The 27,904-nt window shown below is 46.4% G+C and overlaps 1 protein-coding gene across 1 annotated transcript; it reads right to left on the bottom strand.

The window, feature by feature from the left end:
* Positions 1-8,312: 8,312 nt before the first annotated feature.
* LOC123431215 lies at positions 8,313-9,744 on the bottom strand. Its single transcript, XM_045115042.1, has one exon. The coding sequence runs from the start codon at positions 9,604-9,606 to the stop codon at positions 8,629-8,631; it is 978 nt and encodes a 325-aa protein (XP_044970977.1). The 5' UTR covers positions 9,607-9,744; the 3' UTR covers positions 8,313-8,628.
* Positions 9,745-27,904: the final 18,160 nt, after the last annotated feature.

Genomic DNA, 27,904 nt, shown 5'->3' with positions numbered 1-27,904 from the left:
GGCTCATCACCACCTACACGCAGCTCACTCCAGAGCGGCGCATGCAAATCGAGGCGAAGATCCAGGCTCGCCGCGCCGCCCGCGTCATTGTGGGTCTCCCTCCGGACTCGTCGGAGACGGAGAAGGATGAGGAGAGGGAGGAGGAGGAGGACGAGGATGAGCAGCAGCAGGATGAGGAGCAGTCGGAGGCCATGGAGGAGGGCGACCCGGAGGAGAAGGCTCTCGGCTTGAGCATGGTGGAGGCGGAGACGGAGTTCGCCATCGCCCAATCGAAGGAGATGGCGGAGCAGCGCACCATCCTGGATTCCATTCGGAATGAGGCCGAGGTGGAGTCCAACAGCCGACTCATCCGATAGAGGCAGACGGAGGCCGACGCCCTCTTCAATGAGCTAGAGCTGGAGATCGAGGCAGAGGAGGCCGTATGAGAGCAGCTGGAGGCGCCGGAGGGGGCGGAGCTGTGGCAGGCTGCAATTTATCCGCTAGAGTACATGCAAATCATGGACATCTATGACGAAGAGTAGATATGTTATATGTAGTACGTATGTTTTATATTTTTTTTGGAAAAGGAGGTTCGAACCCCCGGCCTCTGCATCAATCGATGCATACGACCATCTTTATTAATTATTCAACATAGGTCTAACAAGAACATACATCAAACCATCTGAAGCCACTACTCACACCTACGAAACTCTATAATGTGGAGTGCTCACACTCTCCATATCTAAAACCGGTGCCGTCACCGATCCATCCACATAACGTACCGGAACCCACACCCGGCGCATCACACCTAAAGCGTACACCACATGCACACGTTTTAGACGCTGCCATCATCATCAGGCCACTGACCCATCTTCAGGAGAGAGATCTGTATCATCCTTGCCAGTCCGTCCATCCGTCGACGTCACCACAGCTCGTCAGTCCATATGCGAAGATTCTGAAAGATCTATCGTGCGTAGGACCTGCCGACCAGGCATGACACAACGTAGCACCTGTCGGCCAGGCATGACTTGACATCCGAAAGCTCCGTGCAAGATGATCGACGCCACCACGGCGCCAAATAGCGCCACCGCCCAGCGCTCATTCGTCCAGACATGAAGATTCTGGAAAAACTATCGTGCGTAGCACCTACCAGCCAGGCATGACTCAGCATAGTACCTGTCGGCCAGGCATGACTTGACAGTTCCACCATATCTTCGGGCCATACGAAGCCGCTCCATCTCCTGCCTCTGTCATCCAACGTTGCTCCACAAACGATGCTCCCAAGAGAGAAACGGCACCGCAGTACCGCCATCGTTCGATCTGGAAAGTCAGATCTCAGGGTTTCCCCCGAAGCAGTGCCCACCACCAGCAACCGTCCAGGACCCACATAGTGCCCATCACCACTCAGCCCTCGAGGCGACGCCTTCAGGAAGGTCACGACGTCAAGGACGCCGCCGCCCACTGGAGTTAGGGTTTTCATCCGAGAGGCAGTGAGGTAGGAAGTGTAGTAACAGACGTAGACCGACGTCTCCAGGAAGAACAACCGCGCCCTTGAGCGTCGTCGTCGGCGCGGCCTCCCAGGGCCGACCAGTGGGTTTCCCCTTATCTGAATCTCCTCCACCAGCTTCATCCGCGGCCATGCCGGCAACGCCAGAAAACCGCAGGAGAGAAGCACACCGTGGGTATCTGGATCAATGAAGATCTAATCTGAATAGTGGCGAGTACCACCACCCTATGCTGGCCGACGACGTCCGGGCGCCGGATCTGACCCGAACTCGACGACGCACGCGACCACCATGTCTTGCCCCTCCCGCACCCGCCACACCGCGCCGCAAGAATGAACCCCCAACCCTCGATGCGCTCCGCACGCCGCCGCTAGGATCTACATGTCGCGCCGCCACACCGCGCGCTAGTCCGGCGCCTCGTCACGAACGGCCGTCCCGCGCCAGCCATGTCGCGTGAAGGGGAGATGATCCCCGCCGCCGCCCTGCCAGCCAGGCTTCGTCCGACGGCGCTGGTGGCAGCGGCGAGGATGAAGGAGGAGCGAGGAAGGATCGGCGGCTGCGGCTAGGGTTACCCGTGGGTGACGGGAGGGGGCGACGGGAGGAGCATGTATGTTTTATATATTACATGTTTTTGTATGTATTTGATATTTATAATTTAAGATATCTGAATGTAACGCGAATGCGTCCGGACACATTCGTGAGTGTTTGAAGGATTGGATTTATAAGGTTGGGGTGTAGATCCTCTACCCCGGTCGGAACTGACATGGACGACGCACCACCAGACCAGGTTGTTGGGTTGGGCGGGGAGGAACGCCTCTCCCCGGCTGGGTGGAATGGCGTTCACGGCAAGCACCAGCAAAGGGACGTTTGGAGGTGAGAAATGATTAGAGCGTATGGGAAAATGCATGTTTACCACGCCGGCGTCGACACATGATCCATCTACTGCCTAGAAGCTACCACTGATATCTACTCCCTTCCTTCCATAATATAAGTCTTTTTAGAGATTCTACTAGAAGACTACGTACGGATATATATGGACATACTTTAGAGTGTAGATTCACTCATTTTGCTCTGTATGTAGTCCCCTAGTGAAATCGCTTAAAAGACTTATATTTAGGAACGGAGGGAGTATATACTACTACCTCGATCGTGTGGGTGCAACACACTCATCATTGCCTGGTTAGAGCAACTTAGCACACACTGTAAAGGTACACTAACTGTAAATTTCCAACGAGTATATGAGTTTGGGGCTCTTTTAATCATATTAGACCCCATATAGTCGGGCCGTTCCATAATTATTTTGCAGTGGTCCACAAACCCACCTCCCGCACGGTATATATGCGGCTTCGAAAGGTCGATGTGGATCGAAACCCTATCCCGTCGTCGTCACGATTCCTCATTTTTCACCTCTATTTTTCACCATTGGTGTCTAAAATCCCTCGCCGCGCCCACCGATGTGCGGGATGTGGAGCTCCAGCCGGCGGATGCAGACGCCTTCGAGGGCGCCATTCTCGCACGTAGTTCATGGGAGGAGGAAGAGGAGCTGCAGCGCTGCCAGCGGGAGGAGGAAATCAACGCCGTGCTCTACGAGCAGGGCCTTGCGAAGGCCATCGCGTCCGGCGAGAAGGAGGAGGAGTGGCGCCGCGAGAAGAAAAAGCAGGAGAAGATCTACGTCGGCCACACCTCCAACGAGGATTGAGCGCCACCGCTGGACTCCGGTGAGCTCGATTAGGTCAGCTACCACACCCGATGAGCTCTGGCGAGCTCGATTTTGTTTAGTTTTAGGGTAGGGTAGTGTCCGGCGAGCTTTTTATGTAAAGATGATATGCCATGTACGGATGATCGTTCTCACTATTGCGTTTATTTCTCGTGCAAAACTAGTTTTTTAAATTTTACAGATTCTGTTTTGCCGTGGAACTTTTGAGCCCGTATACACCTGCTGCGCGAACTGTAAACCCACGTTTCAATTCCACGGTTTAGAGTGTCTGCTAGAGTTGCTCTTAAATTCATCCAAAAAAAATTGCAGGTGCAGGACACGCACACGTGGATCCTTTCCGCAAGCGTAAATCTGGGTCGTGTTTCAAACAGATATTTCTACGAAAATTGGCTGGAAACTATATACATATTCTTAACCGTCAAAATGTGACATAATATACATAATTATGTTGTACAAATACTTCGGCACACCGTTGTTATATGTCTTTATGTGTTTTAAACTTACCCTATGAGAAGGCATTAGCTGTCATAACAACATAACAAGTATGATATAAAATCCAAGAGTACTACATCATAATGGTACACCATATCGACCAAGAATTAAGAAGGTGGACATGCATAATAAATAAACCATTACAATTACATTGTTGGACCCGCACTTGTTCTTATTTTATCTAATATTTTTCTTAGTGGCACCGTATTAGATCTTTTTTCTGAAGTTACGTTCTACGAATTTTGGCTTTCATTCTTTTCCATCATATTTCCCTTTAACTCTTCAGCTTTTAGGTCTGAAACTTCCCAGGAATAATTATGCCAAGTTTTGTGCTTGAAATTGCACAAAAACTTTGGAGCTTGACCTTCTTATACTTTGGAGCTTGACCTTCTTAATAAATATGCATGTAATCTTCATGCTTCTAACGTACCCACTTGTCATCGTTGTCTAGTTGCGATGGATACCTAATACTATGAATGGATCATCATTTCTCCTTATAGACCAGGCTTATAACATTAATGTCATGGGTGCAACTAATTTTATTTATGGCCTCTTCCATTCATATGATCCCTCGCATTACCCACCTCGCGTTAATTTTTTTGTTTCCCACGCGCATCTATTTTTTTCTTGGATATGATGATAAATTTTGACCAAAGCAACAATTGACTCGAAATTTTGATGACATCCCCAATGTGGACCTTATAATAAATAGAGCATGACAATTTAATACTTATTTATAACTTACTTTACCACACTACAATACTATCTAGTACTCCAGATGTAAACAAGTATAAGACGTTTTAAAGACTCTAAAATATCTTATATTTGTTTACAAAGGGAGTATTTTTTTTTTGGTTACTTTGCACAATAATCAACCTTTGTTTAATATTACCATTATTTGCATTATTATACCATTCTAACATCGATCACTACAACATACAGTTGAATTGTGCTAGATTCAAATTGTGCACTATAACAAACGTTATTCACGAGACACATGTGCCTTAAAAAGATCTTTAAACCAACTTATTTAATACTCCCTTCGTATCAAAATAAATGGTAAATTAAAATTTGAGTCACTTATTTTGAGATAGAGGGAGTATATCATAATAATGATAAATTAAAAGTTGCATGACACCACATGTGAATTGGTGGCAGTCACATGAGTGAATTGTATATATAATTGTGTGTGCACTAACACATACTTCATATCCTTGGATATCTTGGTACAAGTCTTTAAATGATATGATCTAGTGATTTCTAGTGTACATTTATGTATAGCTAAATAGGAAACCGTAAGGGTGTGTGAGGTGGTCATTAAGAGTTTATTATTGAATTTATTGGCATCTTGCTTTATGCAAATGTGTATGTTTGTGCGCACGCTTTTGCTACTTGGTGTTGAAGTAGCAATGAATATAAAAATGTTGTAGATTCAGTGGAGCAGTGGTTCAATGCCCTTTGCAGATGCACCTCGGTGTGAACAACAAAATAATTTAAAATAGTAGAAAAATATATTTGTTTTTGAATATTTTGGCATCCAATATGCTTGAATGCGTGATGTGTGTGATTTTTTTTTGGGATTTTGGACATTCGAGGAAGTCATGGCAAAAAATAATTGGTATGCATTATGCTTTAGTTGACCCCTTTATTTCCCCCAATAAAAAATTCCATACCGTCCTTATGTTGATTGCTTAAGGAAAAGCAAGAGAAGAGGAATATCTCTCATGTTCATAGAAGGTGGCATAAGTTGTTGAACACATTATTGGAAGGTAACAAGAGTTCTATCCCTTTTCATCACCTAAAGCAAAAAAAGCATATTGTTAAAAGGAAAGCCCACATTGAAATTATAAAGCACTATCTAGTAGAGCAGAATCTTACGCATATTCACAACGCATTCTGCCGCTGACACGGTTTTAATGTTTGTTCATTCTTAGGATATAGTCTCTCTCCCCCACCCCACCCACATACGTACACACACATGTTCTTTTTCTCATGCAAGCATCGATAGATGGCTAGGGTTACAGTTTGTCGGTTAGCAAGGGATTCACCCAGATTACCCGTTTTAAAGGAAGAGTGGGCTGGGCAGCCATGACCCAAGGAAGATTGTGTCCGAAGTCGACAATGTACAATGATTGCAAATGATCGACCTATATCCAAGGAGGAACTAGTTAAGAGAAAGGGAACTATGCAGGAGGGAGCTGGAGCCGACAATAGCTTCGGTGGCACGCTGACACTATCACACGTGTGCAAGTTAGTAAAATAGATCACATATATTCCCCTTCTATGGAAGAATGAAGTTTTCTTTCGAGATGGACTATGAATGTCCATGGAAAAGGAAAACAAAGAGGCGTTGAGTCGGGGAGTGAGGTTATTCGAACCTGTAGTAAGTGAGATCGTTCACTTGACATATGCTTGACGTCATGGATCTACTAACAGCAGGACGAAGAAGGACCAGATCATGAGGAGCGATTGTGAAGAGGCTCGTCATGCTTACTGTTTTCTTTGGCTCCTGGTACTACTTCTCCGAATTACCTTTGGGTATTGTAATATAACAAAGTTTGATCCCTATTGCTTCTGCTTGCTCAAGGTAAAATTATTTGATACCTAGTTTACGCATCAATTTTTTTAGTATTTTGTCCTTTTGTACTAACATACCGACACAACTTCAATAACAGGCAAGGCATCGGTTCTCGATTTTTTTTTATCGAACCACCGGCCCGGCTCTGTTTTAGAAACTATGCTAAGTGGGGTTGCTTTCGGCTTGAATGATTAAGACGTCATCTCCAACGGTACTTTTTTTATATCTTGTTTTATACTTCATCTATCCGAAAATATTTAACGAAAGAATGAACGTATTTAGATGTATATTAGCTCTAGATATATTTATTTTTATTCATTTTTTAGAAAAGTATTTACGAACAGAGGAAGTGTCTTTCTAGTTTGTCAGGTGTTTGTAATGGCTACAAAGACATTTTGGTTTCGTTAACGAAATCCGACAACAAAAAACATACCCACCCATCCTCTAGATCTCTGAATGCTTTCATGATGCCTTTGGTACGAAACCTTTTGCTAAGTTACAAGGGGCGGGAATGGGAGTGACTATTGCTCAATCAACTCAGGAACTGGCTAGTCATTTCCGAGCCAAATTCAGCTGCTCATAGTCGTGAGATGTGATAAAAAATTTCGAACTCATACTAGCAGCACCAAAATAGCGAAGCCAAGGTTGCAAATGTGTAGCATCACGCCGAGACCGAGCGCATCTGAAGGTGGATCCAGATCAAATCAAAGAAAACAAAAATAAAAAATCTAGTACGTAGCATATTCCGAACGATGATGGGCCGGGAGGAAACGGCACGGCACGACACAAGACACCTAGTCTCTGTGAATGTAGTACGATCAAGGGACGGATCGGCAGCTGCAGTTTGTAGGGATGGATTGGGAAACTACCTCGGCAACTCTTCATTGGTGGTTGCGAGAGTCACCAATCCTGCTACATTGAAAGCTTTAGCGTGCGGAGAAGCTTTGGCCCGGGCAGAGGATCTGCTTCTACACCACTTCATCATCTCATCGGACTTCAAACAAGTTGTGAAAGATATTGCTAAAGCAAATCAGGACCGTTATGGGGCAATCACCACAGAGATCAAACGGCGAGCGTCTATTTTTCATTGTAGTTTTATTTTTGAAAGCCGAAATGTTAACCACATGACTTAGCTAAGTACTCTTGCTCTTTCGGACCGGGACGTCATGTATGGTTGGCAAACTCCCATGATCCGATTTGTATCCCACCTCATGTGGATTATGATCAATAAAGCTTAGCTTTCCTTTAAAAAAAAAGCTACAGCGCGTCGTATTGTATTTGTAACGTACGCGGCGGTACCCGCCAGTACGCGCGTACGTACGTATGATGGGAGAGATGGCAAGCGGAGGGTGGGGAGGCATGGCGTCCCCACCGGGAGTAGCAAGCGCAAGTGTGCGGGCAAGCGCCGCTCACCAGCACAGCCGCTTCCGTCGACGTCGATCGACAGTGTCGGATGGGTGGCCCGGCTGCATACGCTTTGCCGCGACGGCAGCAAAACCGTGCGCCCCCGCCCGGTCCGGGCCAGCGCCAGCCAGTGCCGGTGCGCGGTGGCGTCACGGCTGCGGCGACCGCCGGCGCGGCGCGAGGCGGGGGACATGGCATCGGCATCGGCATCGGTACTTGACCGGGCTGGTTGTTGTTGACAGAGTTAAGGGTGGGCGTCGCCGGCACACCTCGCCTTACCGGCTTCGGCAACCTCCCGCGCCATCTCCATCACCGTGACATCCTGCCATGCCATGGCCCCGTGCGTGCGCCGCTGACATTTTCAACGCGCTGCCGGCTCGCTTGCGTGCGTCCGCCGGCAAGCTGGTGCAACTTGCAGAGCGTCCCGTCGGTCAATCTCGCCGGTCAATCGCCGTGGCGGCATGGTCCGCACGTCGCCAGTCTAGAACGGCATGCCCAAGCGCCGCGTAGGACTCGACGGACGGACGGACGACGTGGGAGAGAGACTGCGCGTGCGTGCTCTGTCTGCTGTGGCACGGCCACAAATGTATGTGCAATCCCTTGCATTTGATCAAAGAGATACGACACGAGGCCAACATTTTGCAGCAATTTTCTCACGGTTTTCCTTTCATTTACTTGAACCGGATTCCACATTTCCAAAAGGGTGCAAAATGCAAAGTATCCTCACATGGGGGCTCCATCCATCTTTGACGACGCACACACGCAGCAGCACTGTACACTGTACCTGTACACCACAGCTCATCCAGACCCTGTATCTGTATGGCTGTATGTACGTACGTATGTATCTAGCCCTGTACTGTACTGTACTGCACCTGACTCTGTATACAGTTGGACACGAACGCTGTACTTACTGCTAGTACTACTAGTAACGGCGGTTGGTGAACGGCGAACGGCTACTTCCCACTGCGCGGCGCCTTGCCGTTCCCGGCGAGCCCCGCCGCGATGAAGCTGCCCAGCTCGGCGTTGCGGAGCCGCAGCGCCGCGCGGAACACGCCGTTGACGGCGTCCGACACCCGCTCCAGCCGCGCCGCCAGCTCCTCCGTCCGCTTCTCCACCTCCTGCGTCGCCGCGCGCAGCGCCGCCTCGTCCGGGGTGGTGTTTTCGCCGCCGGTGTCGAGGACCGCGGCGAGCTTGCCGACGGCCTCGTCCGCGGCGTCGATCTCGTTGCTGGTGGCGGATTTGGCGAGGACGGAGAGCTGAGTGGACACTGCGTTGAAGGATTCGGCCCACGGGACGTCGCCGGAGACCTGGGGGAAGGTGGAGTTGATGGTGCTGGTGGCGCCGAGGATGGTGGCCGCGGCTGTCGCGGCGAGGGAGGACACGGCGTTGACGGCGAGGACGACGCGCGCGGCGGCGGTGAGCTGGTGGCCGCGGGCGCCGCGGGGCGGGTCGACGAAAGGGATGGAAGGGAGCGCCGGCAGGGCACGGCCGTCGCGGTCGGCGAGCGCGGCGCGCGCGCGGCTGAGGGACGAGGGGGACGGGGGCGAGGACGATACAAGGTGGAGCGCGAGGCGGGAGAGGAGGCGGCGGCGGCGGAGGCGGTCGACGCGGGCGGCGATGGCGTTGCAGGCGTCGAGTAGCGCGACGCCGGCGTCGAGGTGCGCGGCGACGGCGAGGGCGTCCTTCTTCCCGTCCCCGGGCCCAGCGGCAAGGGCTGGCACGGCGTCCGCGAGGGTGGCCGCGAGGAGGTCGGCGAGGCGCGCGAGCGCCGCGAGCGGGGATGCCGGCAGCGGCAGCAGGCCCCCGAGGCGCGCGGCGAGGGCGGCGTCGAACCTGGATGTCACGGCCGGCAGCGCCGCCTTGCGGGACGCCCGGGTGGCGGAGGCGGAGTGGATGGGGAGCAGGGCGTGGTACTTGTCGGTGAGAAACATCTGAGCTGGCTCGCTGGTGGTGTGTGGGCTGGGGTGAGGTGAGGTGAGGCGAGGAGAGCTCGCGTCGGCGTTGGGTGGGCGTGCGACTTTGCCAAGGAAAGGAATGCAGAGGGAGTTGGAGGCGGGCGTGGGAGGGGGTGGATTTAACGGGGCCGGTTGAGGTGTGAAACGGGGCAAGGTGGTGGTGGCCCGGACGGCTTGAGCGTGAGCGTGAGCGAGCGACGTGGACGCGAGGCGGCGGGGCAACAACGGACGCGTCTCCGGGAAGGCGACGTGGGCCCGACGCGCAAGACGCGTATCGGAAACACCTCTCTCCTTTTCTCTCCGGGCGCCTTTTTGCTCCTACACGCTTCTCTTTTTCCCTTTTCTTTTCGTCTCGTCATCTCAAGCGTGCCAATGTGCCATGGACTTGAAGGAACAAAAATGGAAGTACGTACTTCGGGGTCTCTTTTGCTTCCGTGCCTACTAGCATGTACTACCAACTCTAGATGGAAACTTCGACTTACATCCACACAAAAAATAGCAACCCTACTACAACCCTCATCGCCCCCCCCCCCCCCCCCCCGCCGTCTTGGTTCCCCTCTAGCTATCGAACACACGTGTCGAAGCCATTGCGCCATTGCATTTGGACATATGTTGTTCTCGAAACATGCATTATAGTTGCCGTTTGCTGCTCTTACTTCGAAAGCTGAAGGTCTTTATGAATCACTTAAAAGTTGACTTTATTGAATTGTAGCCTTAGTCGCTCTCGTCCTCCCGTGAGAAGAGAGCATGTGGGAGGTTCAAGAGTGTCGTCGAGGCTGTAGTTTTTGTCCGGCACGAGTGAGCGGTTGGAAGGGTCGTCGATAGGCGAAAGATCCCCCCTCTAGCGTACTCTTGCCGTCATTTGTCGCTTTCCTATTTTTATACGTATATGCCATTTTTCCGGTGAGCGACGGTGAGGGAGTGGGCTCTTGCTAGGCTCTAGTTGCGTGTTCAACAACATGTGTCGTCATCCCTGCCCGCGTACACGCGTATGTTGCTTCTTCGCCTTTGGCTTCCACTCAAGCGGCATGAACATAAATGTAATATGGGGTTTATTTCGGATATAGGTAGAAGGCGACAAGGGGGTCCATCGAGACCCTGGATTGTATAGGAAGGGCGGAACGAGATCCAACCACGTGAATATAAACGTTTACTAAGTGGTTTATATTGGGGGTCTGCGCAGACTGTGGTTTAAAAGTGGGTCTACGGAGACCGTGGGTTATATGGGGAGGGCCGAAAGAGATCCAATCGAGTGAAGCCAAATGTTTACTAAGTGGGTTATATAGGGGGTCTAAAGAGACTATGGTTGTATAGGGAGGGTCGTTGAAAGATATCCAACCAAGTGCCGATAAATGTATACTAAGTAGGAGTAGTGGTCTTTGATGGTGTGGTTGAAAGAGGGGAATGTCAAGCATGTCTTAAATTGTTCGGTTCGGGCAAGGTAAATTGGTGTGAGGAAGAACAAGAAAGTGATGGAAGCACCATCTCGAGCGCAAGTAGCAGAAGAGGCGGATGACACGTGATAGCAAGCGGGTATGCTGATACTAGCACACCGAGAGAGGGGGTATTGGCGGCGGAGGGGGGGGGGGGAGGAGGAGTTCATCAGATTGGAGGGAGTAGGGAGCAATTGTTGTCTTGAAGAAAGAGTTGTGGCACAGGGCGATAACACATAATGATTAACTTGTGGACCTAAACTTGTGCGTTAGTATAACAGATAATCCTCGCTTTAACCTTTTGGATACTTTTTCTTTCTCTTTCTTGAGCAACTGAATCAACATTCCTTCACGATCTCACTATTCGTTCTTTTTGCACAACAACACAATATAGACAGTCTGTCATGCAAATCCGATAAACACTAACAACCAATTGATTCATACACATAGTTGATAGACATGGATGATGAGCGGGCAAGCCATTTTGTAACATACTAGCTCGTGTAAACCGTGATCTGGAGTTTTTCCTTTCGGGAAAGAGTGGTCTAGAGATATTTATGATGTCACACGCTCATCAATGGTGAAAACAAGTGGTCTTGAGGAAAGGAGAGTGAAACAGTGCGATAACACGGATAACTAACTTGTGAAACTAATTATATGGACACATTTTGTCGGAAATTCATTTGGTCCCAAGGAGTACATGCTCCTGCGTGTAAAAAATGGATTTTACAAATGTAATTTTTTCTGTAAAAAAGGTGTGTTCATTGTCACACACAAATGATACATGCAAATTTTGAAGGGGAAAACTTATGTATTTTGACATATGCAAGGAAACAAGTCAAATGCAATTGTTTATTTACCGACGAAGCACTGCTATTTCACATGGCATGAAAATTGTCAATCACACTTGCTAGTTGCTACACGAATATGAACATCAACAAAAAAAAAATCAGAATTTCTAAAATCTATTTTGCTACTTATCTTGATTTTACTGTTTATTAGGACGCATATGCTCGCCGAGCCAATAATCCGTGTCCCACATTTCGTATTGTTTTATTGATCAAGCTTTTTCTTCCTTTTCCCACAACTAATACTCCCTCTGTTTCTAAATGTAAGTCTTTTAAGCAATTTCATTAAGGATCTACATATGAAGTAAAATGATTGAATCTATACTGTAAAATATGTCTATATACATCCGTATGTAGTCCATTAGTGAAATATCTACAAAGACTTATATTTAGGAACGGAGGGAGTACAAGATAGACAGATTGGCACGCACATCCGGAGAATAGTATCCATTGAGATTCATACACCGAGTCGATAGACATGAAAGAGTGGCGAGTGAGCAGAACATACTGGAATGCTTGACTTGCTCGTGTGAAGTACGTTTCATAGATCTTTTCTCTCTCCTTGAAAATGAGGCATACGGAGATATTTATGGCGCTATTAACTAAACTAGATTAGGACCCGTGATTAGTAGTTGTCACCCACTGATACGACGCTTGATTGACCTCCACGCACACAACACAAGCTTGTGGCCGCGCTTCTCCACGGATCAGATCATCGTACACACATGTAATAATAACCCTGCGCATGCAGCGCAAAGCTTGCACTCAACCACAGTTCACAGTTGTGAAAGGACGGACGAGTTACTGTCAGGTGCCAAGTACATGGCCGGCCGGTATGGGCTGCCACAGTTTCAAGCTTTTCTTCTTGAGAGATCGCGGGGTTAATTCTTGTTCCGATGCACTAATTAATCACGGTTTTTAAAATGATCATCCTATACAGCCAGCTCACAAAAGAAAAAAATTGATCCACACCACGCGGTGTTGGCACGATCTAGGGGCCTGCTATGGGCATGGCTAGTGGCTAGCGCAGCCAGGTTTTGGTAGAGGTAGACCACGTCGACAGCGGCGTGGTAAACATGCATGCATTTCGCCATACTCTAGTGATTTGTCACCTCAGAACGCCCCTTTGCTGCTGCTTACCGTGAACGCCAACCCGGGCGAGGGAAGGGAGGGAGCAGGGTGCGCACCGTAGGGAAGTGCACGTCACTTGCTTTGCCGGGTAGGCAGAGAGACGTTTTCCCCTGAGGGCAACCCCCAACTAACCGTCTCGTCTGACGTCTGGTCTGGTCTGGTCTGGTGGAGCGTCACACGTGTTCCTTCCCGCCGGGTTTGCTGCTGCTCGATCCGTGCTCGTGTGTCCGTGCCGGAACACGGGGACGGGCGATCACTTCGGTTGGGAATCCATCGGAGCCTTCCTTTCCTGCCTTGGGCTCTAGCTCGTCTAACTGTGATGGATGATATATATATAGCTTAAGCTGCACACAACATATGGTCGGATAACCAAAGGGAATCAGCAACGGGATCATTATAAGCCTGAAACGGGGGTGTTCGTTGATGCGGACCATTCCAGCAATTCCGTTTGACGTTTACATGTGAAAACTTTTCAAAGTATGGCATGCTGGTTGAACCGCATCAAGCAGACAAGTTTTTTTTTTACCAAGTCCAGCATTTTGTCGCCTCCGGGAAGAGAGAAAATAAAATGGGTCTTGGCGTTTCAAAAACACTAGGAAAAGTAAGGTTATTCATAATGGAGAGTATCATATAATAGTATAATGCATATGATACTATGGTCCTGTTTGGATTCTAGTGTTAGAGTTAGAGTTGGTTAGATTGGAGCCATCTAACCCTTAAAAATGCAAACAGGTGGATCAGAGTTGGTTAGATGCATCTAAACCACCCAAACGGTGCTCTTTTGGGTTAGAGTAAGGTGGGGTCCAGGGAAAGAAAAAAAAACCCAGCCCCAGCCGCACCAGATCTCGTCGCTCCCCAGACCTGCTCCCGTCGATCCCCACCCACCCCGCTCCCGTCGCTCTCGCCCACACCATCCGCCGCCGCCGCCGGCCACCCCGTCCCGCCCCATCACCATCCGCCGCCGCCGGCGGCCACCCCGTCCCGCCCCATCACCATCCGCCGCCGCCGCCGGCCACCCCGTCCCGCCCTGTCACCAGCCGCCGGCCGCGCCGCACCGCCCCATCCCGTCACCAGCCGTCGACCGCGCCGTCCCGCCCCACCCCGTCCCGCGCCGCCCCGATCCGTCCCCAGCCGCCGGTCCTGTGGCCCCAGCCGGCCACCTCATCCTGCCGCCACCATGTATGTGTGCGTGTGTGTCTGTTTTCGTGTGTTCGTTTGAAAATGTTCGTGTCTGAAAGTGTGCGTGTTACCCAGCTGCAATGGACGGAGAGGGCTTCGAGGTGTGGGATTCACAGCCGTCGGCAAGCGACCCAGTGCTACTGCGACAACAGACCTTCCCTGGCAATGGCGCCAGGAATCCTTCTGCTACGGGCTACGCCTATAGGGACTTCCTTGGCAAATATGCAAAGGATTCCCCCTCGGCCTTGGAGCCTTGCGTTGGTGTTCCCTTGAAGAGGAAAGGGTGATGTAGCACAGCGGCGGTAAGTATTTTCCTCAGTTTGAGAACCAAGGTATCAATCTAGTAGGAGGACCGATCCAAGTCACAAGTACCTGCACAAACACAAAGAGCTTGCACCCAACGCTATGAAGGGGTTGTCAATCCCTTATAGATTGTTTGCAAAGTGAGAACTGAAAGCAAAAAGTAAACAAAGCAAAGTAAAAGTGAAAGTGGAGACAATAGTTGTGAATAGACCCGGGGGCCGTAATGTTCACTAGTGGCTTCTCTCATGAAAGCAAGTAGACAGTGGGTGAACGAATTACTGTCGAGTAATTGATAGAACCGCGCAAAGTCATGACGTTATCTATGGCAATGATCATATCTACAGGCATCACGTCCAAAACAAGTAGACCGATACTTTCTGCATCTACTACTATTACTCCACACGTCGACCGCTATCCAACATTCATCTAGTGTATTAAGTTCATAAGAACAAAGTAACACCTTAAGCAAGATGACATGATGTAGATGGACAATCTCAAATCTATGATGAAAGCCCATCTTGTTACCCTTGATGGCAAGAACACGATGCGTGCCTTGCTGCCCCTTCTGTCACTGGGAAAGGTCACCGCACGGTATGAACCCAAAACCAAGCACTTCTCCCATTGCAAGAATCATAGATCTAGTTGGCCAAACAAAACCCAAGACTCGGAGAGACTTACAAGGATATCAAATCATGCATATAAGAAATCAGGAAAGTCTCAAATATAATTCATAGATAATCTGATCACAAATCCACAATTCATCGGATCTCGACAAACACACCGCCAAAGAGGATTACATCGGATAGATCTCCATGAAGATCATGGAGAACTTTGTATTGAAGATTCAAGAGAGAGAAGAAGCCATCTAGCTACTAACTACAGACCCGTAGGTCTGAAGTGGACTACTCAGGAGTCATTGGAGGGGCGATGATGTTGATGTAGAAGCCCTCCAACTCCAAAGTCCCCTCCGGTAGGGCACTAGGAAGGGTCTCCAGATGAGATCTCGCGGAAACGGAAGCTTGCAGCGGCGGAAAAGTGTTTTCGTGGCTGCCCAGATTTTTTCTGGGATTTTAGTGAATTTATAGGCCAAAGAGCTAGGGCAGGGGAGCGCGAGGGAGGCCACAAGCCTGGTTGCCGCGGCCCCCCCTTGGCCGCGGCAACAGGGCTTGTGGGCTCCCTGTGGGCCTCCTGACTTGGCCCTCAAGTCCCCTGATCTTCTTCCGTTCTGGAAAAATTCTTTTTGGGGATTTTATTCCGTTTGGACTCCGTTCCAAAATCAGATCTGAAAAGAGTCAAAAACACAGAAAAAACAGGAACTGGCACTTGGCACTGAATTAATAAGTTAGTCCCAAAAAATATATAAAAGGTATATAAAACATCCAAAGTTGACAAGATAAAAGTATGAAACCATAAAAAATTATAGATACGTTTGAGACGTATCAAGCACCCCCAAGCTTACCTCTTGCTCGTCCTCGAGTAGGGAAGTGATAAAGAATGAATTTTTGATGCTTTCATGCTACCTAGCATAGATGTCCTTTGTAACTCCTCTTATGTGACGTGAATGTTCAGATCCATTAGATTCAAAACAATAGTTTGCTATTGACATGGAGGCAATAATACTTCAAGCAAACTAGCAAGGTAATCATGTACTTTCAAAATAACAAGGCCAAAAAGAAAGTTATCCCTACAAAATCATATAGTCTGGCTATGCTCTATCATCCTTGCACAACAAATTTAAATCATGCACAACCTCGGTACTGGCCAAGTAATTGTTTTCACACCTTTACTTTCCCAAACTTTTTCAACTCTCACGCAATACATGAGCGTGAGTCATGGTTTTAGCACTATAAGTGGAATGGAGTGTGGTGGAGGTTGCAAGGCAAACAAGAAGAAGATGGTCACATTGACTAGGCATATCAACGAGCTATGTAGATGCTCATGAATAGATATCAACATGAATGAGTAGGGATTACCATACAAATGATGCACTAGAGCTAAGAGTATGTGAAAGCTCTTAAAGAAAACTAGTGGGTGTGCATCCAACTTGCTTGCTCAAGAAGACCTAAGGCAATTTTGAGGAAGCCTATCATTGGAACATACAAGCCAAGTTATATAATGAAAATTTCCCACTAGCTATATGGTGGTGACAAAACGAGAGACTCTCAATCTTGAAGATCATGGTGCTTAATAAGCACAAGCGTGGAAAGATACTAGCATTGTCCCTTCTTTCTTTTTCTCTCATTTTTTTGGTGGGCTCTTTGGCCTTTTTTTAATTTATTTATTTATTTTGGTGGGCATCTTTGGCCTCTTTTTGTAAATGGGCTTCACTGGCCTCTTTTATTTCCTCACATGGGACAATGCTTCATCAATGATGATCATCACACTTACAACTCAAAACTTAGAGCAATGATGACTCTATATGGAATGCCTTCGGTAGTGTACCGTGACAATGATCTAGCATGGCATAGACATCAATGGAAACATCATGCTAGCTATCTTATGATCATGCAATGGCAATGTAGAAGTGGTGGCACATGTCATGGTGGTAGTTGCATGGCAATATATCTCGGAATGGCTTTGAAAAAGCCATAGTAGGTAGGTATGGTGACTGTTTTGAGGGAGGCTATATGGTGGGTTTTGTGCACCGGTGAAAGTTGCACGACACTAAAGAAGATAGTGATGGTGGAAGGTGAAAGTGCATCTACACCATGGACTCAACATTAGTCATGAAGAACTCATATACTTGTTGCAAAAGTTTTAGTAGTAATCGAAACAAAGCATTCAACGCATACTCCCAGGGGAAGGGTTGGTAGGTGTAAACCATCGCGCGATCCCAACCGCCACACAAAGGATGACAATCAATAGACTAATCATGCTCATACTTCATCACATAGCGGTTCACCATACGTGCATGCTACGGGAATCACTAACTTCAACACAAGTATTTCTAGATCCACAACACCTTACTAGTATAACTTCAATATTACCACAACCACAACTCAAAACTAATTGAGATGAATCAAACTTCTCTAACTATTCAATGCACATGAAGGTGGAAGTTTTCATATCCATTTGGACAACTACCTCTTTTGAGACTAATTTCATAGCATAGATCAACTACCAAGCCACGCGCTTCCGTGCTCTAAAAGATAGAAGTGAAACACACAGAGCAAAATCAACTAGCTCAAAAGATATAAGTGAAGCACATGTGAGCTGAATTGTCTAACCAAAAGATATAAGTGAAGCTCGACAAAATCACGGTGAGTGCATGACTCTCTCTCTAGGTGTGCAGCAAGGAAGATTGTGACACAACAAAAATAAAAGACTCCTACGATACAAGACGCTCCAAGCAAAACACATAACATGTGGTGAATAAAAATATAGCCCCAAGTAACGTTACCGATGGATTGAAGACGAAAGAGGGGATGCCTTCCCGGGGCATCCCCAAGCTTAGGCTTTTACGGCATCCTTGAATCAACTTGGGGTGCCTTGGGAATCCCCAAGCTTAAGCTCTTGCCACTCTTTATCTCTTTGTCCATAAGAACTTCACCCAAAACTTGAAAACTTCACAACACGAAACTTAAACAGAAACTCGTGATAACATTAGTATAAGAAAGCAAACCACCACTTCCTTAGGTATTGTAGAAAACTTAAATTCTACTTATCTTGATAATGGGTTACTGTATTTTCAATATTCCATGGCTAATACTCCCCGATACTATCCATAGTTTCATCAAAATAAGCAACCAACTCAACAAAAACAGAATCTGTTAACAGCAGACCAGTCTGTAGAAATCTGTATACATCGTATACTTCTGGTACTTCAAAAATTCTGAACAATTACGACAGTCTGAAAAATTTGCGTAGCAATCAGCCGCAAAAAGAATCAGCTCAAAAGCTCTTACAGAAAAAAACGAAAATTCTTTTCGTGAGCAGAAAGTTTCTGTCTTTTCCAGCATGACCAAACGATCATCCCCAAGACTAATCATAACGGTTTTACTTGGAACAAACACAAAAGAAACACAAAAAACACAATCATAACAGAATTATGAAAGTGTGGAAAACACAAAACAGAAAGAAAAAAGATAGATTCATTGGGTTGCCTCCCAACAAGCTCTATTGTTTAACGCCCTTAGCTAGGCATAAGGTCATGGAATCACGTATAGTCATCTTTGGTGCTCAAACCATAAGTAGCCCTCATCATAGATTCATAAGGCAATCTTATTTTCTTTCTAGGAAAATGATCCATGCCCTTCTTTAGAGGAAATTGAAATCTAATATTCCCTTCCTTCATATCGATGATAGCACCAATAGTCCTTAGGAAAGGTCTACCAAGAATAATGGGACATGAAGGATTGCAATCTATGTCAAGTACAATGAAATCCACGGGTACTTAGTTCTTATTTGCAACAATAAGAACATCATTGATCCTTCCCATGGGTTTCTTGACAGTAGAATCCGCAAGATGCAAATTAAGAGAACACTCTTCAATCTCATGAAAACCAAGAATATCACATAAAGACTTTGGAATCGCGGAAACACTAGCACCCAAATCACACAAAGCATTGCATTCATAGTTTTTGATCTTGATTTTGATAGTAGGTTCCCACTCATCATGAAGTTTTCTAGGTATAGAGACTTCTAATTCGAGTTTCTCTTCAAGAGATTTCATCATAGCATCTACGATATGAGCGGTAAAGACTTTGCTTTGGCTATAAGCATGTGGAGAATTGCAATGGATTGCATCAAGGAAATGCATTCAAACAAGGAGAAACTATCATAATTGAATTCCTTGAAATCCAAAGTGGGAGTTTCATTACTACCCAATATTTTGATTTCTTTTACTCCACTCTCCACACCTTTATCATCAAGATAGGTGGACTCCAAATCATTGGGGCGTTTTTCAACCAAAGTGGATTCATATCCAGCCCCTTCATCAATAGGTTTGACACGCGAAAACAAAGATTCAAGAGGAGTCACACCAAGCACTTTAAGATCTTCGTGATTTGCATCACTAGAACGCACCCTTTTAAACCATTCATGCCTAGCATGAATTTGGGCGGTTCTTTCTTTGCTCTCATTCATGGAGACACGCATAGCTTTTAAAGTTTCATCCAAGTTGACCTTGGTAGGAGCACATCTAACTTTCAAAGCATCAATATCACAAGACATCCTATCAACGCTCTTTGCCAAATCGTCTATTTTGAGTAGTTTTTCCTCTATGGACGCATTGAAAATCTTTTGAGAGTTGATGAACTCTTTGATATTACTCTCTAAATCAGAGGGTAATTTGTTATGATTTCCATAAGTGTTGTTGTAGGAATTGCCATAATTGTTAGAGGAGTTACTAGGAAAAGGCCTAGGAACATAGTTTCCTCTAAAAGCATTGATGTTGCCAAAATTGTTCCTACCAACAAAATTAACGTCCAAACTAGCGTTGCTACTCTCAATCAAGGAAGATAGTGGCATGTCATTAGGATCTAAAGGAGCATTTCTACTAGCAACCAAATTCATCAACTCGTCCATCTTAGCACTAAGCGAGTTAATTTCTTCTATGGCGTGTACCTTTTTGCTAGCAGGTGACCTTTCAGTGTGCCACTGAGAGTAGTTGGTCATGATATTGTCTAGGAGTTTTGTAGCGTCTCCTAACGTGATTTCCATGAATGTTCCACCTGAGGCAGAGTTCAAGATATTGCGAGAAAAAATAATTCAAACCAGCGTAAAAGATTTGTATAATCATCCGCAAACTCAAGCCATGAGCGGGACAATTTCTAATCATTAGCTTCATCCTCTCCCAAGATTGTGCAACGTGTTCATGATCAAGTTGCTTGAAATTCATGATATCGTTACGGAGAGAGATAATCTTAGCCGACGAAAAATACTTGGATATGTAAGGATCTTTGCACTTATCCCAAGAATCGATACTATTTTTAGGCAAAGAAGAAAACCAAGTTTTTGCGCGATCTCGCAACGAGAAAGGAAAAAGCTTCAATTTAATCACGTCATTATCCACATCTTTTTTTTGCATATCGCAAAGCTCAATGAAGGTATTGAGATGGGATGCGGCACCTTCACTAGGAAGGCAAGAGAATTGCTCTTTCATAACAAGATTCAGCAAGGCAGCATTGATTTCATAAGATTCCGCACTAGTGGCGGGAGCAATTGGAATACTGATAAAATCATTATTATTAGTACTCGAGAAGTCGCAAAGTTTGGTGTTTTCAGCCATGATGACTTCAACAAACAAACAAGAACACAAGCAAGCAAGAAAACCGGCAAAGGAAAACGGCAAAAGGGAAAAGAAAACGGCAAAGGAGAAAGGCAAAAAGGAAAATGAAAACGGCAAATGTGAAGTGCGGGAGAGGAAAACGAGAGCCAACTGGCAAAAAAAGTAAATGCAAGAGATGAGTTTGTGACACCTACTTGGATAGATCTTGACTTGATCTCTCCCCGGCAACGGCGTGGGAAATCCTTCTCTTACTGCGACAACAGACCTTCCCTGGCAACGGCGCCAGGAATCCTTCTGCTACGGGCTACGCCTATAGGGACTTCCTTGGCAAATATGCAAAGGATTCTCCCTCGGCCTTGGAGCCTTGCGTTGGTGTTTCCTTGAAGAGGAAAGGGTGATGTAGCACAGCGGCGGTAAGTATTTCCCTCAGTTTGAGAACCAAGGTATCAATCCAGTAGGAGGATCGAGGCAAGTCACAAGTATCTACACAAACACAAAGAGCTTGCACCCAACGCTATGAAGGGGTTGTCAATCCCTTATAGATTATTTACAAAGTGAGAACTGAAAGCAAAAAGTAAACAAAGCAAAGTAAAAGTGAAAGTGGAGACAATAGTTCTGAATAGACCCAGGGGCCGTAGTGTTCACTAGTGGCTTCTCTCATGAAAGCAAGTAGACGGTGGGTGAACGAATTACTGTCGAGCAATTGATAGAACCGCGCAAAGTCATGACGTTATCTATGGCAATGATCATATCTGTAGGCATCATGCCCAAAACAAGTAGACCGATACTTTCTGCATCTACTACTATTACTCCACACGTCGACCGCTATCCAGCATGCATCTAGTGTATTAAGTTCATAAGAACAGAGTAACGCCTTAGCAAGATGACATGATGTAGATGGACAATCTCAAATCTATGATGAAAGCCCATCTTGTTACCCTTGATGGCAACAACATGATGCGTGCCTTGCTGCCCCTTCTGTCACTGGGAAAGGTCACCGCACGGTATGAACCCAAAACCAAGCACTTCTCCCATTGCAAGAATCATAGATCTAGTTGGCCAAACAAAACCCAAGACTCGGAGAGACTTATAAGGATATAAAATCATGCATATAATAAATCATCAAAGACTCAAATATAATTCATAGATAATCTGATCACAAATCCACAATTCATCGGATCTTAACAAACACACCGCCAAAGAGGATTACATCGGATAGATCTCCATGAAGATCATGTAGAACTTTGTATTGAAGATCCAAGAGAGAGAAGAAGCCATCTAGCTACTAACTACGGACCCGTAGGTCTGAAGTGGACTACTCACGAGTCATTGGAGAGGCGATGATGTTGATGTAGAAGCCCTCCAACTCCAAAGTCCGCTCCGGCAGGGCACCGGGAAGGGTCTCCAGATGAGATCTCGCGGAAACGGAAGCTTGCGGCGGCGGAAAAGTGTTTTCGTGGATGCCCTCATTTTTTCTGGGATTTTAGGGAATTTATAGGCCAAAGAGCTAGGGAAGGGGAGCGCCAGGGAGGCCACAAGCCTGGTTGCCGCGTGCCCCCTGGCCGCGGCAACAGGGCTTGTGGGCTCCCTGTGGGCCTCCTGCCTTGGCCCTCAAGTCCCCCGATCTTCTTCCGTTCTGGAAAAACTCTTTTCGGGGATTTTATTCCGTTTGGACTCCGTTCCAAAATCAGATCTGAGAAGAGTCAAAACACAGAAAAACAGGAACTCGCACTTGGCATTGAATTAATAAGTTAGTCCCAAAAAAGATATAATAGGTATGTAAAACATCCAAAGTTGACAAGATAACAGGATGAAACCATCAAAAATTATAGATACGTTTGAGACGTATCACCCAGCTACCCATGCCGGTCTCGACCTCAACTCTCAAGTTTCGGCGTCGGAGGGGTTGCCACGACTTGGGCTGTACGGAGCTTTCCTCCAGAGCGACGACGATCTCCTCCTTGGATGAGGCAGGGCCTCCGGGCTCCCTCCATATCGGCCACCGCGTGCCGGACCAGGTGACAGATGGACGAACCCATCAGCACCCTTGGCACTTTGTATGCTTGTTTTGTATGTTTATGTGGTCAATGAGGAGGCCACGACTGGCCACACCAAATCCGGCAGGAAATAGGGTCCAAAGTAGCCAAATGATTGAGAAAAGCATTTATTGTCAATCTTACCCTCTCATCCAAACACCTTTTTGGTTAGAGTTAGTTTAGGGTTAGTTGAGGGGTTAGAATCTAACTCTAACTCTAACCGAGTTGGAGTATCCAAAGAGGGCCTATGATATGATACTACCTTTATAGTGCATAATATCATAAACTAGTATCATAGATGATCTCATTTATTTACATGCAAGATACATAATATCATATCATTTAACATGGGGAGTATGTTACTTTAACCCTCTCTCTTCTTTAATTATGTGCCACATCATCATGTTTGATAGTCCCAAGATTATGATACTACCTATGTTACCCTCACTATGGCTAGCCTAAGACCATCTCTAGCTCTTCCCATAAAAGTTATTTCTGCTTTAGGGAGTTGGACCATAAAGATCCCTTCCCTAAAAAATTAAAATACTTGAGGATTTACACCTCGAAACGTATCCCCTCTCCTCAAATTTTAGTTATTAGAGGCATTTTTTCACAAATCATCACTCTTCCTCTCTCTTGTATTCATGGCACATTTATCGACACACCATCCGATAAGCCCCATGATGGATATAAGACCACCCACAATGGGAATAACATCCGATCCACCCCGTCACCCCAGCCTCGTGATCTAGCCGCGCCGCTTGTGAGCCCAAGACATGGTGTGCATTAGTCCCACGGTCCCCCCACATCTTTCCGTCGTCCATCACGCCAAACTCATCATAGATCTAGCGGCAATCATCGCCGTATGCGAGGCCGCTGGCAACCATTGGAAATGGATCACATCATGGGATGATGGGAACACCGGTAGCACCATGGGTCCAAACGTGCAAGATGTTTGCTTATTGAAAACACATCTCCAGGCTTCTCTTGTGCCTTTTTTTTCATGTACACTATTTTCTTTTCCATCTAAACGAGTTTCTTATTTTCTTCATCCAATTTTTTTCTAACGTGTCATCATGACCGAAGTAAATATATATGATTTCATAAACGATGCAATCTTTTATCTCCTTTACTTACTTGCATTGGGGCCACAGTGTGAGCATGGTACCAACTATACAACTACCCCACTCTCCCCTTTATTCCTCCATCTTAGTACTTTCTTGGACATTGACTCACCCGCCTCTCGATATTGTTTCTTGATGACCTAATCACCCATTGTTGTCATTCAGCCCATGGGAAAGTCCCATCACAACCTGCTCGTCCTGTAGGTGTGTGTTTGGTTGGACGACCAACTGTCATGGAATGAAATGGTTCCATTTCACAGGAACGGGTCCGTTCCATTCCTGTGTTTGGTAGGAGTAAAAGAGTAAAACGGGTCGGTTCCGTTTCGGTGTTTGATTGGAAGCACACAATGAAAAATGAAACACATATAATTCAAAATTTTGGCAGCATTTCGTTTGTAATTTGAAGAAAGACAACATAACAATATATATTGACAAGCTTATAACACATAAATGACAACACATATAACATAATTCCCAAAAGCAACAAAGTGCAATAGTCATACATGTCAAGTTCACCACTAGTTGACAGTCACATATGTCAAGTTTACATACGAAATCTCCAAAAGCAGCCAAAGTGCACAAGAGTCATATGTCAAGTTCACAACAACAAATATATATATGAAACCATGGAGGCATGGATATACACAATAGCAGCAAACGTGGGAAACCATGGACGCATGGATATACCTTGCTTGCCCTGCTACCAAGTAGACGCCGACCTCTCCTGCTGCCTCTCTTCTAGGTACCCGCTGCTGCCTCTTGAGCTTGCGTTGGTTTTTCCCTTGAAGAGGAAATGGTGATGCAGCACAGTAGCAGTAAGTATTTCCCTCAGTTTGAAAACCAAGGTATCAATCTAGTAGGAGTATCAAGCCAAGTCTCCAAAGTACCTGCGCAAAAACAACAAACTTGCACCCAAAGCTACAAAGGGGTTGTCAATCCCTTCACGATTGATTGCAAGGTGAGATCTGGAGATGAAAAGTGCAACAAAGTAAAAGTGTAGAGCTGAAAATATGATGTGAATTAGAACCAGGGGCCATAGTGTTCACTAGAGGCTTCTCTCATGATAGCAAATATTACGGTGGGTGAACGAATTACTGTCGAGCAATTGATAGAACCGTGCAAAGTCATGACGATATCTAAGGCAATGATCATACATATAGGCATCACGTCCGAGACAAGTAGACCGATACTTTCTGCATCTACTACTATTACTCCACACATCGACCGCTATCCAGCATGCATCTAGTGTATTGAGTTCACAAAGAACAGAGTAACGCCTTAAGCAAGATGACATGATGTAGAGGGATAAATTCATGCAATAGATATAAACCCCATCTTTTTACCCTTGACGGCAACAACACGATGCGTGCCTCGCTACCCCTTCTGTCACTGGGTGAGGTCATCGCACGGTATGAACCCAAAACCAAGCACTTCTCCCATTGCAAGAATTATAGATCAAGTTGGCCAAACGAAACCCACAACTCGAAGAGAATTACAAGGATACGAAATCATCCATATAAGAGATCAGAAGAAACTCAAATAAGATTCATAGATAATCTGATCATAAATCCACAATTCATCGGATCTCGACAAACACACTGCAAAAGAAGATTACATCGAATAGATCTCCATGAAGATCATGGAGAACTTTGTATTGAAGATCCAAGAGAGAGAAGAAGCCATCTAGCTACTAGCTATGGACCCGAAGGTCTGTGCTGAACTACTCACGCATCATCGGAGAGGCAATGGTGTTGATGAAGAAGCCCTCCGTGTCCGAATCCCCCCTCCGATAGAGCAGCAGAACGTGCCCCAGATGGGATCTTGCGGAGACAGAAGCTTGCGGCTGCGGAAAAGTATTTTCGTGGCTCTCTCCCGTGGTTTCAGATTTTTCGTGGATTTATAGGCGGAAGAAGTAGGGCGAAGGAGCCACGGGGGGCCCACAAGCCTGCTAGGCGCGCCCCCAGGCCGCGGCTAGGGGGCTTGTGGCCTCCCCTGGTGCCCTTTGCCTTGGTTCTCAAGTTCCCTGCGTATCTTCTGTTCTGTAAAAAATCTGCAGGTGTCTATAAAGGTGCTCTACAGGTATCTCCAAAGGTGTCTGTTGGGTTGCATGGATCAAGACTAGGATTTTTCACTCCGTGTGACGGAGAGGTATCTCGGGGCCCACTCGGTAATACAAAATCACAGTAAGCCTTGCAAGCAATGTGACTAAAGAGTTAGTAGCGGGATTTTGTATTACAGAACGAGTAAAGAGACTTGCCAGTAACGAGATTGAACTAGGTATGGAGATACAGACGATCGAATCTCAGGCAAGTAACATACCGATGGACAAAGGAAACAACATACATGATTAACTGAATCCTTGACATAGAGGTTCAACCGATAGAGATCTGCGTAGAATCTGTAGGAGCCAATATGGACATGTAGGTCCCGCTATTGGTTATTGACCGGGGAGTGTCTCAGGTCATGTCTCCATAGTTCTCGAACCCGCAGGGTCTGCATACTTAAGGTTCGCTGACGTTTCGGTATTATTGAGTTATGTGTGTTTGGTAACCTAAAGTTGTTCAGAGTCCCGGATGAGATCCCGGACATCACGAGGAGCTCCGAAATGGTCCGGAGGTAAAGATTGATATATAGGAAAGTGGTTTTTGAACTCCATAAAAGTTTCAGACATTTCCGGTAGCGTACCGGGAGTGACGAATGAGTTCTGGGGGTCCACCAGGTGCGCCCACCCACCCCAAAGGGTCTCATAGGCTGTGGGAGGATGTGGACCAGCCCTTAGTGGGATGGCCGAAGCCTCCAATAAAGCCCAAGGCGGATTGGAGGTGGGAAGGAAAGAAACCCAAGTGGGGAAGGGAGGAATCCTACTAGGAGTATCATTGGAGGTGGACTCTTCCACCTCCCCTCCTTGAGCCGAATCCTTTGAGGGTTTTTTGGCTGCCTCCTTGGTGGCGGTGGGCAGGCTTGTGGGGCCCACAGGCACCTGCCGCCCCCAACTCCAGCTCTATAAGTTGCCTTTCGTCCTAGAAAAAATAAAAAGAGAAGTTTTCGTCGCGTTTTCGATACCCAAGCTTAAAACCTTGCTTGTCCTCAAGCAACTCAGTTGACAAACTCAGAGAGAAAGAAAAACTTTGACAAACTCTGTTTGATCTTGTTGTTGCAACTATGTCTAACTCATAACCAGAATTTCAGCAAGATCACAAGTTAACCACATAAGCAAATGACACAAAGGTCTCACGGTAAACTAATATCAATGGCATAATCAGCTAACGAGCAAATAATAATGAGTTTCAAATACCAACACTTCAATCAAAACAAGCATGAAGCCATATGAATAGGTATTATCTCTCTAGCTCTTTCTGAGACCGCAAAACATAAATGCAGATCACTTTCAAAGATCAAGGGCTGACTAAACATTGTAATTCATAGCAACGAAGATCCAGTCATAGTCATACTCAATATCAATCAAAAGCAAAGCATAAAAATGACAGAGGTGCTCTCTAATTGGTGCTTAAATAAGAGGAGGATGACTCGACAGGAAAAATAAATAGACATGCCCTTCGCAAGGGGAAGCATTAATTTGCAGAGGTGCCAGAGCTCAAGCTTTTGAAAATAGAGATAATAATTTTGGGTGGCATGCTTTCATTGTCAACGCAATGACTAGGAGTTCTCAATATCTTCCATGTTACTCATGCTATAGGTGGTTCCCAAACAGAAAAGTAAAGTTTTAACTCCCCCACCACCAATCAATCACACTCCACGGCTAGCCGAACCCTCGGGTACCGTCCATACTAACATCAATCCGGGGGGAGTCTTGTTTTACAGTTATGTTTTCGATTTAAGCGTGGAACTGGGCATCCCAAATACCGACCCCTTTCTCATGAATAAATGTGAATAAACACATGTCGAGGATAACACTCCTAGCATGGAAGATACCAATAGCCCTCTGTCACCACATGAGCGGTTCGGGCATGCAAAACAGATTATTTCTTGA

This window comes from Hordeum vulgare, chromosome 2H (genome assembly GCF_904849725.1).
Source record: "Hordeum vulgare subsp. vulgare chromosome 2H, MorexV3_pseudomolecules_assembly, whole genome shotgun sequence".
NCBI lineage: Eukaryota > Viridiplantae > Streptophyta > Magnoliopsida > Poales > Poaceae > Hordeum > Hordeum vulgare.
This window is presented reverse-complemented; position numbering and strand designations above follow the sequence as displayed.

Coding starts and splice junctions, on each gene's coding strand:
- LOC123431215 (XM_045115042.1), bottom strand. CDS start 9,606: ATGTTTCTCACCGACAAGTACCACGCCCTGCTCCCCATCCACTCCGCC.